Source organism: Centruroides sculpturatus, unplaced genomic scaffold, assembly GCF_000671375.1.
Source record: "Centruroides sculpturatus isolate CEXI.00-Female unplaced genomic scaffold, Cexi_2.0 scaffold80, whole genome shotgun sequence".
NCBI classification, from domain to species: Eukaryota; Metazoa; Arthropoda; class Arachnida; order Scorpiones; family Buthidae; genus Centruroides; species Centruroides sculpturatus.
This window is the reverse complement of record NW_019384552.1, coordinates 824,637-838,963: the sequence shown is the minus strand read 5'-3', so window position 1 is coordinate 838,963 and position 14,327 is coordinate 824,637. Positions and strand designations below refer to the sequence as shown.

Sequence of the window (14,327 nt, the reverse complement as noted above, 5' to 3'; positions counted from 1 at the left end):
TTGCCACATTAATTTTTATTTTATTTATTTTTTATATTTTAGTTTTCTGGGTTCAGGGGTTTTCAAAATGTGGAGATTTGCAAAACATTCGGAGGGTCAAATCTGATACGATTTCCATAATTTCCCGTGTAATATATACTTACATAACAGCCGGGAAAGTAAAACGGGAAAATTTCCTTGTGTGTGTGGGCGTCTATTTCGCTTAATATCTCAGGATAGGGTAATGATTAAGAAACGAAATCTGTTTGTTTTGTTTGTTACGGCAACGCGACACTTTGGCGATCTGTCCATGGAGATGCCTTCCAGGAGGTCTTTTACGGGTAACTGGCCTCTATTTAGGCGTTATATCCCGTTCGCACTGAGCATTTCAATCTATATTGTGATCGAGGTTGGCAACTATGCCATGGTGCGACCTCTCTCGACCGTTTCACTCTCGAGTGAAACGAGGTTCAATAGCGATCGACTCAAGAGAGTTGTTGAAACTAGATCCAGTCATAAGAGAGATCCCACAATTCCACGCGCGCGAGAAAATACAAGATGGCTGTGGAATGCGTGTCCGGGCTACCAACAGAGAAATAAAAAAGACATCTGTTTATTATTAGATATATGGCAAGAGAAAGTATTTATTTCTAACGAAAATTTCCATTTTGTTTGTTGGTGTTCGTGACTTACCGCGTAGTTATGTCAATTTTATCATCGCGTATAATGGCCGTGTTATTCTCAATCGGACTGCCTGTGCGAACAGTTCGACGTTCGACTGGCGACAGTTACAATCGAGATTGTGGGTAAATCGAGATCGAAGTGAGTCGTGGATTCTGTGCGAAGTAGTATTTCAGACGTAGAGAAAACCCGGAAAACTTTACCTGGCGGCCAGGCGTGAACCCATGACCGAACTACCAGTGTTAGGGAAACGGAACCACATGATCACTGATGGGCCGAAACGAAATTTGACAGGGTAGTTTGCGTATTGTGGGGATTGATGCTATTAAATTTTTCTGGTTAGTCGGGGTGGTGGGGAGACAGAGTGATGTCGCGTGTCGTATCTCGATAAGTGGTCGGACTTAATGAGGATTTAATTCGTTATTAGCACTTACATTTTTCTATAAAACTCATCCCCACCCTCAAAATTAAGATCTCTTGTCTTATAGCAAAATCTCGTAATAGATGGCGCCACACAATTTTCTTTCTTACGATTAATAATATAAAAGTTATTTATTCAATAAAGTCTCACTTGTCAGTAGCCTAGAAAGTACGCAACTCGTTGCTGAATTTTTCTAAAATTATTCCACTGGATAACGTTTCTACGTTTATTTTATAAATTTTATATGCACTTTAATTATCAACAAATTTACTCATTAATTTTAATTTTTTCCTCTGGAAAAATAAATTCTATTGTATTATTATAGTTAGAGTTCGTTACGGCGACCTCCGTAAATGGCACGACTCCGGTAAAGCGCTAACGAATATTTGTAAACTGATGCTCTCCGTAAATATTAAATAGAGAATTATTATCTGCGAATTACTAACATACGGTTTCGCATTACATCTACCTTCAGTTTAGCATCGCACTCGATTTAGTGGCAATTTCGGATGCTAAATAAAAGTCTGACTGTAATTACAAATAAATAAAAAAAGCTTTTAATTGCAATTAGTAATTATTGTAAATAAATACTGTAAATTCCATTTTGAGCTAATTCTATATAGACTAAGTTATTTGTAGAAGATGGTTAACGATGAAAACGAAGGCTATATTTAACTATACTTTTTCAAAATGAATACTTCGTTATTCCCGACATTGGTTTATTTTTTGCTAAAAATTAAGTTGTTTCTCAGATATATCGATTTTTGCATCTTTCATCTTTTATTCTCAGAATTGATTTTCTTTGGAATAAAACGAAAGTCACGGAAATAAATTTCGGTAAACAGGAAAGATTGCGAAAAGACAGGTAACAATGATAAAATTTCAATATCTTCTTCAAATGTAACTATTGTATACATTTATCGTTTTTAATGGATAAATATCTGATCGTCTTTTAAAGCTGAACTCTTCTTTTAAAAGTAATTATAATAATCTTCATTAAAAATAAAGTAATCGCTTTATACATATAGTATGACGCTTAAAATAACTTAATGTAATCTATATTAAATTATAGTCAAACCCTCGATGTAACGTCATTCAAGTAACGGGCCAACGAATACACGAGATCGGATCTTCTTGGCAAATGATTAAGTAGAGATCCTTCGATATCCACAATTTACTAAGTGCACGTTGTTGCGTTACAAAGAATTTTATCTGTAAACTATCAGACCCCGCCACGCGTNGTAAAAATTTTTCTGAAATTTTGGCTGAAACAGAACTGAAAATAAAGTAGAGCATGTCTCTACTTTTTACGCCAAAATTCCTCCAATAAAGAGAAGTCTTTCCTGTGACGTCAAAGTAGACATGTGGCTTTTATTCTAACAATGGTGGCAATGAGGGTTAATCCTACAATTGTGACGGTCTGGAAAAATAGAGGAGTTTATTGAATCCGTTCGACCACATCAATATCATGTATAAAGACACTGTATTTTAACAACATTTATGGATGGCTACAGGTGTTAAATTACAAATAATAGGCAAGTCTAGTAGAATCGATATACAGGCCTAGTATTTAGATCACACGTTCTTTATTTGAATTCGGAATACAAGTCTATTAATTTAAATTTTCTATATTATAGCAGAGGAAGTGGAGAAAAAATGGAAGGTACAAAGTGATAGATAGGCTGTATGAGAGAAAAAAATTAATAAAATTAGCACTATTGGTGGCAGTGGTGTTTCCTATTCGGCCAGAATTTTTACGTGTGTTCTGACATAAAAGTGAAAACAGAAACTGAACTGAAAGCTAATTTCTGATTCAGTTTTCTGCCACACAATTTTACGCATGTGTGTTCGTGGCCTAAAGGTCGCGGGGACAATGAGATTGTGGAGATCGTGTGTCGTATCTCGAGTAGAGTCGGACTTTAAAATGACGGTTTTACTTGTTATTATTAAACTCGTCCCTACCATCAAAATTAAGTTTTTCGCCATTTTAAAATTAATACTCATTATTAAAAATATTTTATATACAGTAGATCCCCCTATAAAACCGTTTCCTATAGTTATGATTCCTATAAAAATTGTGGCAGTATCCGTAAACAATAACTCCTATAATACGTANTATCTTTTAATTTATATGAATGTTTAACGGAATAATATACAGCCTGTGTCCACCCGAAGTTCTATTCTAAATATTGGTGAAAGAATTTTTGAAATCGGATGAGTAGTTTCGGAGATACATCCAAACTTACTTACTTACTTACTACAAACATTACCTCTTTATAATATTAGTATAGATGACGTGACTTACAGTATGTTCGAGCCATCGACAGTTATATAGGCTACTTTGTGTTACTCGGGTATTTCCGTTTAGCACCGCGCTCGATTTTGCGCCAAGTTTATAGAGGAGAAAACGGCGTTTGACCGAATATCGAAATTACGATTTAAGCATTGAAATTGGAAGGTACTCCGCTCTCTCGTCTCTCGATGACATTTATTATTATTATTTTTGTTTTATAATTTAGTAGAGAGTAGCTAAAACAAAACCTGGTGACCGGATCGATACCGGAAATAGAGTAACTCGTGCAACACAATTATAAACTTATCTCGAATTTAGCTAATAAATAATAAATGCACAAAATGTATTATATATTAAAGCGCAGGGGAAATGTGTCGAGGACGACGTACTCGTGCCTGACCTACAATACAATCGACTTTCATTCGTACGCCAGGCTATTTGTCGGTATTAATAACGCCGGTTTGAAATTATTGAAGTTTAATCACGTTAGTTGACATGACTTAATATTGTTTTAATTTGTACAAGTTTTTATTAAACTAAAAATTATTTATTATATAAAACACGTTTCTGAAACTAGATTTGAAATTCTAAATGACATTCGTCGTGGCCAAAATGCAGATGGGTTACTAATTTTCCCCTAAATTATTGAAAGTACTCTACTTGGCAGGAAGAAAGATCATCGACGATCCGTACGTTGGTATTGGAAAATGGTCAAAATGAATACAAATCTGGCAAATTTACCGCTGGAGCAATAAATATAATACTTTGAAATATCTAATGAAAAGATATTACGGAATTATATATGGGAATGAAATGCCATCCGTCGATTAAGAGTAGGTGGCCGGTGCAATTCTTTAAAGTAAGTTTTAATAACGAACCGTCTTAAATTAATAGTAGTCCATTCTTTTTGGTCTTCTAATGACAAACTGCTCGTTAGGCGTAAAATATTTCCATGGTCAAACATAATATTCTTCGTAATGCACTCGTTACGTAGCCAATAGTTTTCGTTAGAAAGAAGAAAAATAAAGACATTTTTGACAATTTACAAAAGTAAACGCAAAAGAAACCGAATTCTTTACATAAAATTTTCCGAAAAAATCCATGTGTAGCAATTTTGCAAAACAAAAACACTAAGCGTTCATTTTTCTGAATAAAAAATGAACCGGTAAGATAATCGATGGGAAAAAAAATGGGGAAAAAACGATATTTATTGTAGAGATGTGGCCAATAAGCGAAATCAAATTTACGCAAAAGCAGGCCCACTATCGATAAATCTCTTTCCGATAAGTTTTGCCAATTTCCTCCACGTACCGCGTTAATTACGCAAACACCGCGGCAAAATATGTAAAAAAGTTTTATTATAACGAATGTTACCCAATGCCATATTATTTTTTGATGAAGAGAAATTTTAGGTTTGTTTGAAACGTTTTTCTGTATTTCGGAAGTTTTGCCGATACTGTATCTCTTTCTTTTCGCGGAAATGGAGTACTATATTTAAATTATAAATTAGATCGAGATAATACAAGATGTTGAAGTCACCGTGCACTTATATATTTATCAATTAACAGACAAGTTTCAATATAGAATACAGGAGGAGGCAAATACGAATGACAATTATAAACGATGCCAAAAACGACCCCAGTTAGCCTCAGTACAGGTTGGATTCTTACTTTGTTTCTAAACATCGCCATCAGTTGCTCGCTTTAAAGACTGAGTGAATGCTGTTATCGCTGCTTTCGAGTCATTCAGCGTGAGCGGACGACCTCTTATTCTCTGCAGATTTTCCTGCTTCCGTAGATAAAAGTCTGGAGGATTTGGAACTGGTGAGCCTGGAGGCCACACGTCTTTCGAAATAATGCGAAAATATGATTAGAAAGTGCACAGTGACTTTCCGAACACCCTGTATAAAGGCATGTTATAATTATATCGTCAATCTTTAACGTTCTAGCTATCTCTTATTTAAAAAAATATCGATTTATATTTTTCCATTTGTTAAAATATTGAAAAATTACGTTTTTGAGAATATTCATAAGGCACATTCATTTTCCGTTTTGATTAAAAAAAAAAATTACTTTTAATAATTAAGAAAAAGAAATTTGCGTGTGGCGCCATCTGTTAGGAAATTTTGTTAATAAACTTTTTATATTTTTAATTGCTATAAAATAGCAAAAAGCTTAATTTTGAGGATAGGGACGAGTTTTATAATAAAGTGAAAATAAACATTTTATTCGTTATTAAGTCCTATCCTACTCGAAATACGACACTCTACACCCCTTTACTCCTCACCCTCTCGACCTTTAACCACCAAAATTTAATAGCGTCAATTCCCCTTATATACAAATCACCGTGCCAAATTTCGATTCTTAATCTTTATTCCGTGCCGAGATATTAAGCGAAACAGACGCGAACAAGCAAAAAAGACTCCAATTGTCAAATTTGATACGATTCCAACACTTGTTATTTACACATAACAGCCGGGAAAGTAAAAATAAGAATGCTTTGTATAACAAATTTTCCTCGCGGATTTTGTTTATTTAAGCGAAATTAAGCTGTAAAATATTAATCAATCTCCGTTTAAACTTCAGAAAATCGCCGGGCAAAACGATAATTGATTAGAATAAGAAAATTATAAGCGCCGTAATTAAATTTATTCCCATATCGATTTCGAATACCTTTCGTCCCAGAGAAATGTCCACGGCCAAACCCAAAACCAGATACATTTTCGCTGTAGCGGCGGCGCTTCCATACTCCCCTCCCGCGGCTAAACGTCACCGGATTATGTCGATTATATCCAGAACCGGAACTGGTAAAAGCCAGAAGACATTAATAAAGTAGGTTATTAAAGTACAATTGCATAAAATCGGAAATCGAGTGGTCTTTGGCGATTTTTGGGCGTAACGAAGAATAACCCGGGAGGAATTTTCGGGTTTGTCGGCGGGCGGATAACTGGAAGGGTCCCCGGGCGAAGGCGTATTTTAAAAGGACGGTGTGGCTGCGTGTGGAATGAGTGAGATCGAATGTTCGTCGCATCATTTTACTGTAAGAGTGACGATTTCTTAAAAATGTCGTTGTTTGATTATTCCATTAAAAGAGAAGGGGCACGGCGCGTGCTTTTTCTTTTGTAGCAGCCGACAGACGGGATGCGCTCCAAATACATTTAGTAATTTCCGCCGGCCAGTCTCTAAGCTCGGACGAAATGGAAGAAGAAACGGCCGGGTCGGCTTCGGCCGCCTCAGAAGAAGCCAACCGAGTGTCTCCGATTAAGACTTCTTTAACTCACAGATTTTTTCACCCCCCCAAGTTGGAGAGGTAAGAGAAATTCCTCCTCCTTCTTTACGCTAAAAACAACTTTTCTTCATTTTCCCACCGTCTTTTAAAGCCATTTTGTCGAAAATAAACGATTCGGCGGTGCCCGGGCTCCATTTTTTCGTTAAATGTCAATAGATCGTAGATAATATTTATCCCCGCTCTTTAATTAATACCTTACGCCGCGACGTAAGAAGTATTAGTTACTGCTGTTGGCGTGGGAGGGGGTAATTCGCGGCTGCACCCTTCGGGTAATTTTTAATTAGTTTAATTAGCCAATTAGTTAAAAGTAGGTAAAATTTGAAATATTTCCAGAAAAAGCTAATTTTCCGTAGAAGGAGAGAGTCTCGACTACGTCTTAACGCATTTTCCCGTCTTTTCTATTTATAAAAGACGTGGACAGTCCGATTGACGATTTCGTTCCTACCCGAAAATAGAAATGAATTTTCCTACGAATTTACGACGGAAATATTTTCCTCATTGGTCGTTAGACTTTCGCGCTTCCGATTCTTTACTTCTCTTTACAAAATTTTATATTAATTACTAATTTCCCATTCGTTCCGATTTAATTGAAATCTTTTGAAAAACGAATTTAAATAAATCTATGGTATTATATTTACCCGGCGGTAAAATAATACAAATTATAAAATACCGTACTCGAAAAAAATAATTATCGGAAAGAGGAAACGATAAAATATATATTTCGATTTATTTTCGTACCGAAAAATTGAATTCCGGAGAGAAAATGAAACGTACGCGTCACTTTTCCCCGTCCTTTACGGTGGAAAAATATCGGACACCAGATATTTTACGTAATTCCTTTTATGTAAATCGAACACCTATTTAACTGGCCAAAGGCTATTTGTTTTCCACCCCGAAGGTACGAAGACGGACATTCCCCGGATTTGTCTTTAAATATACAAAAACTCATTTCGGAAAACCAAATTTCTTTGGCGTAAAATTCCGATACCACCGATAACACTGGTTTACTTAAAAAATTCTGACTTTGATGTGGCACAATTTGAGGCTGCCGACACCAGATACGCAATGGGAAATATCGTATCGCGTGGCGGTTTTTCCACAATTGACCTTTATTCATTTACGCCAGTTTCGGTTACCCGCCGATAGTTCACAAACTTAGTCACACATAACAAAGTGTGTAAGTACTTAATCGGGCAAGAACTTTCTCTTCTCTGATTTTCCGAAATAGATGCAATTGGTAGTATTAGGCCAAGACTCCACTAGCGTAAAAACTTTTAATCACATGACCTATTTGCGTGTGAGTCTGGATTGCGGAGGAGGTCCGGCTAGCGAAGTTTTCACGGCGACGGTGCTACCACAAGTGTCAATTATACTTGACTTCACGTGCGAAGAAAGTAAATACCTCTTCGCACGTGAATTGGTGGAAACGAAAGCATCGTAGTTTGATTGTTCATAATTGTCAGAGTTTATAAAATGTTTTAGGCATCCATTCTTATAGTCAGGATGTCTCTTGTCATATAAACATGGATATTTTCGATAAATTTTTATAAATCTATTCGAGGTCTTTTCGAAGTAGCCATGATAGAACGTACACAAAAGGTTGTTTCCCGCAATTTTCGCACAATGTTATGATGACGTAGTTCCACTACTTCTGATTGGTTGAAGGTACCGTTTTACGGCCGTATTCGCATCGAAAGTTGAACACTGTTCAACTCGCTTTTACGCTGGTTTTACTACGACCTGCTCAGGCATAAAATATCATGGTTACGTGATTAAGTTTTACGCCTGTTTTTACACTAGTGGTCTCTGCCTTACCCCGTGAAAGACCGTCGACAAAGTTTCGACCAGAACCTCGTTACAAACTTTCTTGGCAACTACATCGTAAAATACGCACCAATCAGCGTTCACGGTGTAAAAGCTGGGATAATGATACGAATGAACTTTTACACCACGAACGGCGTGAAGGACGCTTAGTGTGCATTTTCTGATCAACTCGGCCAGAGTGAAAGGCTTACACCCAGTTTCGTGACCCGACAACTCAATCATCACTACCTGTATTTGCGGGGACACTCGAATCTTCGTTGCTCGAACTTGCAGATTTGCTGAATATAGGGACAGGTATTCTATTAGTGAGTCTTCCGGCAGAGTAAGTTAGTGTATCTGGCGGAATGTCGGGACTTTTTATCCAAGCTTAATTCGTTCATGTACAAAAATAGCAGTGGTCGAGACACGACTTTGTTGCTCTGGCCACATCATTGAGATTTTTTGAATCCCCCATGGTGCGGCCAGAAATCTCCATCGCGGGGAAACCCGATGCGATGGAGAAAAAATGGACAAGATTTTCAGGTTCTGCACCTTCGAATAATAGGTCCAGAGGTCGGCAAACTCCATGTCGACCAGTGTAATTTGCCATCATAAAAGAGTTTTAAAATCTGCGTTTGGCCATTTGGATTTCAAATTTCCATCGTAAATTATTTAAACACCGGAGAGGCTAAATCATTCAATTATTTATTAGTCATACAGGTGAAAGTAACTTAAAAGTAATTATTCCGACCGAAAGAGAGTCGTATTCAATGTAAAAATAGTAAATAATCTAAAGGAAAACTTAATATATTAGTAGGAAAAAACCCCGTAAAATTATTAAAACCGATTTATTTAAGTGCATCGGAGAAGATGACGTTGGGATTTACTTAATTCTGCCCAAAAATTCTATTTTAGTGGGAGAAAGAGGAAAACTACACGCATTTAATACTTTCGGTAAATATCTTTTACGTAATAACTACGGTATATTCTTAAATCGTTTTTAAATCTTCAAATTATCGCCTTCCGTACTAATTTCGATTAACGATTTCGTGGTACAAAATTCTTAGGTAAAGAATATTCGGCAGATCTTGTAAATTTTCATTATTATCCGCCGCGTACACTTAAATAACGAAAGCAATTACGTAAGCAGGCAACCGGGTACGTAAGATACGAAACGTCGAACGAAATTACTAGCTAATCAGATTTACTAGAAACAAAGTTTATAAAACAATTGACTTTAAAGCCGTTTAATATTTCGGGCGGAGCCTCAGTCCGTGGTACGTTGCTTTCGTTCTCCAAATTTCATCGACGATTTTCATTAATTGCCACCGGGATCCGAAAATGCCATAAAAAATATGAACACGGTGAGGTGGAAGCCATCGCGCCCGACGGAGTTTAAGGGGGGAAACCGGCAGGGCGCGCGCCTAGCGGAAAATCGGAGCCAAAAACCGACGAGACACAGAAAGGAAAAGCCATCGAACGTAAGGATGGTCTCTTCCCTGCCGGCAGGTGCCAGGAATCGCCTCTTTGCGGCGAGTATCGGGATGACTTTCCGGTGTGGCCGGCAACAGTTTTCTTCCCATCGCTCGCGCGCGCGCACACACACACACACACAATCTCCACACTTCTGTTTCGCACACGCCAAACACGCAGGCCATTACGTAGGCAACGAAACACGCGTCGTCGCTGGGGTTAGAGAGAGCGAGAGATAAGTCTTAAGCACTAATGTTAATTTAAAAATGTTTTATTACGAAATGCCACGTTCCTTCGATTGTATGGCCGGGGAGGCAAAGCGCGCTACGTCCCTGGCTATTTAGTAAAAGCGGGAATAAACGGGCTACTTTTAACCCGGCGGTAAGGAAAAGCATTTCGCCTAACGACGGGAGACGTTCCGCGCCGTCGGGGCCTTAAAACTGCTAACGGCAGTTTTGATGCCCTATGGGCGCGGCCGGAGGCGACCGTCTCCGAGTAAACAGGCGGGCCCGGATAACCGAAAAATTACTTACGGCGGGAGAAATTTACCTCCGACGGCTGGAGTAAATCCGGGTTATTTATAGCAACAGGTAGGATTAAAAGGGAGGCGTGGCGGGTGGGGCCTAACGATTAGAACGGACGGCGGGCTAAAAAATGGAAATAAAGGTTCGGGTGCGGATGCCACAGATAAAGAAGACGCGTTCTTTTCTTGGCCGGAAACAGAAATAAAATCGGCGGCAGAAAACATGCGCGTTGGAGGCTCGGAGTCACCGGACGGGCGGGAAAACGCCGCCATTAGAGAGACAGGTAGCGGACGAGATTGGTGCGCGCGGCGCGCCCGGCGTTAAAGGATGCCCGAAAATCCATTTTACGGAAAGGAGGCCATCAACAGTAGCGCCTCGACACCGACGTAAGTACTTTAGGCAGTAAGTAGACCTCGCCTTTTCGCCGGGAAGGGGCCGGCAGCTATTTTTGAAGGAATGCGCCTCCGCCGACTGTGGTGGCTTCTTACTTACGTCACCGTTTAAGACCCGGCGGGGTTAACTGCAATTCGACGCTTGGTTTTTCTACCTGTTAACTGTGGTTAAAACGCGTTTAAGGCTGTAAAAGAATATATTTTAACGGCGTTTGTGAAAAAGGAAGGGATTTCGGGGAACGAGGCCGGACGTTTCTTCGAAGGATATCGATTCAGATTGTCCGGATGCCTTAATTTTTCCCATCCGTCTTTTCCCCTCGTCTTCTCCGCCCGACAACCGAGAACTTATTTAACCGTCGTTAATTTACTCGCCGCGCAGACGAATATTACAAAAAGAATAATAAGTATTTTTAGCATTTTCTGCGCCGCGGAAGAGCGTCGTTTCGGTAAAGATCGTTCGATAACCTTTGGTAAAATGAGAGTTCCGCCCGCTTAATACGATCCGACGCCGTCTTTCGCAGGCTTATCACCCGAAAAAAACTTGGCGGAGAGTAATTTTAATGAGAGATTTTTCAGGCGGCGGAAGTACAACCCGCGTCTTCCTAACCGCCACCCGCCCTAAGGACGTCCCCCCTTTTCTTCCTCCTCTGCACCACCAAACGTCTTTATGCTTTCGAATTCGGTGACGGCCCCCGCCCAGATTGAAAGCATAAAGAATTCCCCCATGGAGGATTCCCCGTGGGGTCCGTTATTCTATATTCACAAACTTAAGTGCGTGAATATAGAAATCCGATCGGCGGAAGGGAAGAAAATGCGATTTTTTGCGGCCGCATTAATTTTTTTAAATATATTTGTATTATAAAATATTTGCCATTTTGGCCGACGTAATAATCGTCTCGGGTAATTTTGCAGGAAACACAGCAGCGGCGACTTGCACAGTCGACTCAAGACCAGAAAAATACTCGGAGTGGGCGAAACGGATAACGGAGACATTCACAGATCCAAGGTACGATGAGGATTATTTTTACCCGGTACTTTTGCACCTTTTCTTTAATTAAAAAATATCGTCGGTGCGCCGGTCGGAAGCCGGTGGATAAATAAAAGGTCGGGCGTCCGCCGGAAAGTACTTTTCCTCATATTTTTTCGTTACGTTTTTAGAATTTCCTCTTACGTAAATAAATTTTTCTATTTAATTTTTTAAGAATGTACAGTATTTTTGTTTTTTTCCGGCAAATAAAGGGAAGCGGTCTTCAACTCCGCGCGTTAAATAACAACTAATCCGCTTTCGTATAAAACCGGCGTAAAACGAAAAAATCGATAGCTGGGAGATTTTCCCACGGTTAGATTTGCAAATATTTTAAAACGAAAAGGTAACGAGTACGACAACGTTAATTGGAAAACGGGTGGTGGGATGAACCGGGTCGATCCACCCGAAGGGATCGATACGGCAATCCTCGGACGACAAAAACGTCGCTTACCCCATCGGTGGATTTTTCTCCCATAAACATTTAAAACGTCCAGTTTAAAATTTCTTCCCCCTAATCGACGTAATTAACGCCGAAACTTTTAAAAACCCGATTTCGACTTCTAACGGGAGTTAAACGACCGTAAAATATTTTTCCGTATATTGTCTTCGTCCCCGGTAAAATTTGCGGAAAGCGTTTCCTATAAAATTTCCAGTTTTTAAATTAAAATTTCGAAGTAAAGGTAATCCGCGCAGAGCTGCATCCTAAACCGTTTTAATAACCGTCTCGCACACTTTCCAACATTTCTCCCCCCCATAAAATACGTATGGGCGAAACGAAACGGTCTTTACTTTCGGTTGAAAACGTGCCGGAAAAAATCTTTTAAAGTTTAATTATCTGCGCGAAAGGATGCGGAAACGGCAATAAATATTAAATCGCACCTACGAATAATCTAGTATAATACAGGCCGGTATACAAAAGGGGAAAAATGCACTCTCCCCCTTACACTATTCCTACAGCGGCCGGAAACTTTGCGGTAACGATGCGAAGAAACCTTCTTTTCCCTGTTTACGGCCAGGAGTAGACAATTTATGTTTTGTCCGGCGGCCTTAAATAAGTTCGCGGATTTTTTTTCGATAAACGGTATAATTTCCTCTTTATTTTTTTCTTAAATAATTATTTATTCTTTTTCCGTTTGGCCTAGATGATAACCCACTGCCTTTTCATTTTCAGATCAGCCAACTGCTGGGACATAACGAACATCTTTACGTCAAATTTCCCCGAGGATATTGGGTGTGGCACATAACAGCGGCAGCGGTCTTCACCTCCGCGGGAGTCGCGGTAATTATAAACCTTATTTTAAATACGTTAATCCAGTTTCTACCGATATCTTCCGCATAACGTTAATCCGGACGGAAAGAACGACCCTTGCGCCTCTTCTTTTCCTCCTCCGATCCAACACAACCTTTGAAAAAAATTTTTCTTCTCCAATAACCATCGTCTCCTCCCAGCTTAAAATCTGTAGTTCGGTAATCTTAGACTTTTTACACAATATTTGGCCGGGGAAATCGAGGATAGCTGCAAAAATAAAAATAAAAATTAATTTTTATATGTAGGGAAGTTCGACCGGGATTCGAAAGAAGCCGAATCACTTTCTACTTCCGGAATCATTTTGTATTTCTTAATATCCGGCCTCCCTGGACTCTACGGTCGGGGAATTGAAGTAGCTGGCGCGGGCTACCCGTTTTCCGTCCGAAATATTTTATTTCGAATAAATCGACTTTTCCGTAGAAAATTATTCCTTCCCAAATATTAAGTATTAATGCCGCGCCGCGAATCTTCCTTTACTATGGGATTTTCACAAATTAATTATAAAAACGGCAGGGAAAGAAGGAAAAACACTTCATGCGTATTCCCCGGATCGATAAATAAATTCCTCTAGAAATTTCTTCCCAATCCGGATTAACGCATTTCAATTTAATAGGATAACGTTGTAACTACAATATTTAAATACTAACAGAACCGACATTCTCCCCTCCTAAGACGTCCGTTACGCAGCGCGGCGTTACGTGTTATAAAACCGGCGTTTGTTTATAACCAAAAATCATTTGGTTTATACCAATCCAAAACTCGAAAGTTTTCTCCGGCAGAGTGCAGACGTACGGACAGACGGCCCAGCAACCCACAAAGTATTAACTAGGGTTTCTCAAACGGGATCCCGGTTGTTTTTTTAACCCGGGAAATCCCTCAAATTTCTTAAAAATTCACTTTTTTTCTTATTTTGCGTTAAGGTTGAGGAATTTTGCAAATAGAAAGCATAATTAACTCATTCACTGTCAGAATACATTTGTATTTATTAATTTTAAACCTACCTATTAGTTTTTTTTAAATTTTTGCTCGTTATAGCATGTCACAAATGGTCAATAATCAATATATAGCTTATTTGTGGCAGGACTATAAAAATTCTTTACTTGTCGGAACCTGTAATATCTGGAATAATTGTGCTTA

The 14,327-nt window shown here is 38.9% G+C and overlaps 2 protein-coding genes across 8 annotated transcripts in view; one reads left to right on the top strand and one right to left on the bottom strand.

The window, feature by feature from the left end:
- LOC111623704 (tumor protein p53-inducible protein 11-like) overlaps positions 1-14,327 on the top strand; it is an 84,553-nt gene that overhangs the window by 63,150 nt on the left and 7,076 nt on the right. For 4 of the 7 annotated variants that reach the window (XM_023366385.1, XM_023366382.1, XM_023366386.1 and 1 more), the window contains 2 exons: positions 11,767-11,860; positions 13,053-13,160. In XM_023366385.1, the coding sequence (XP_023222153.1) occupies positions 11,767-11,860; positions 13,053-13,160 (202 nt within the window). Of the gene's footprint in view, positions 1-6,499; positions 6,684-10,699; positions 10,849-11,766; positions 11,861-13,052; positions 13,161-14,327 lie in introns of those variants that run through there. The other 3 variants (XM_023366378.1, XM_023366379.1, XM_023366380.1) reach the window with 3 other exon arrangements.
- LOC111623705 (putative RNA polymerase II subunit B1 CTD phosphatase RPAP2 homolog) overlaps positions 13,154-14,327 on the bottom strand; it is an 80,250-nt gene continuing 79,076 nt past the window's right edge. Inside the window, exon 7 of the mRNA XM_023366387.1 lies at positions 13,154-13,397. The gene's annotated coding sequence lies outside the window, so the exon portion shown is untranslated. The remainder of the gene's footprint in view (positions 13,398-14,327) is intronic.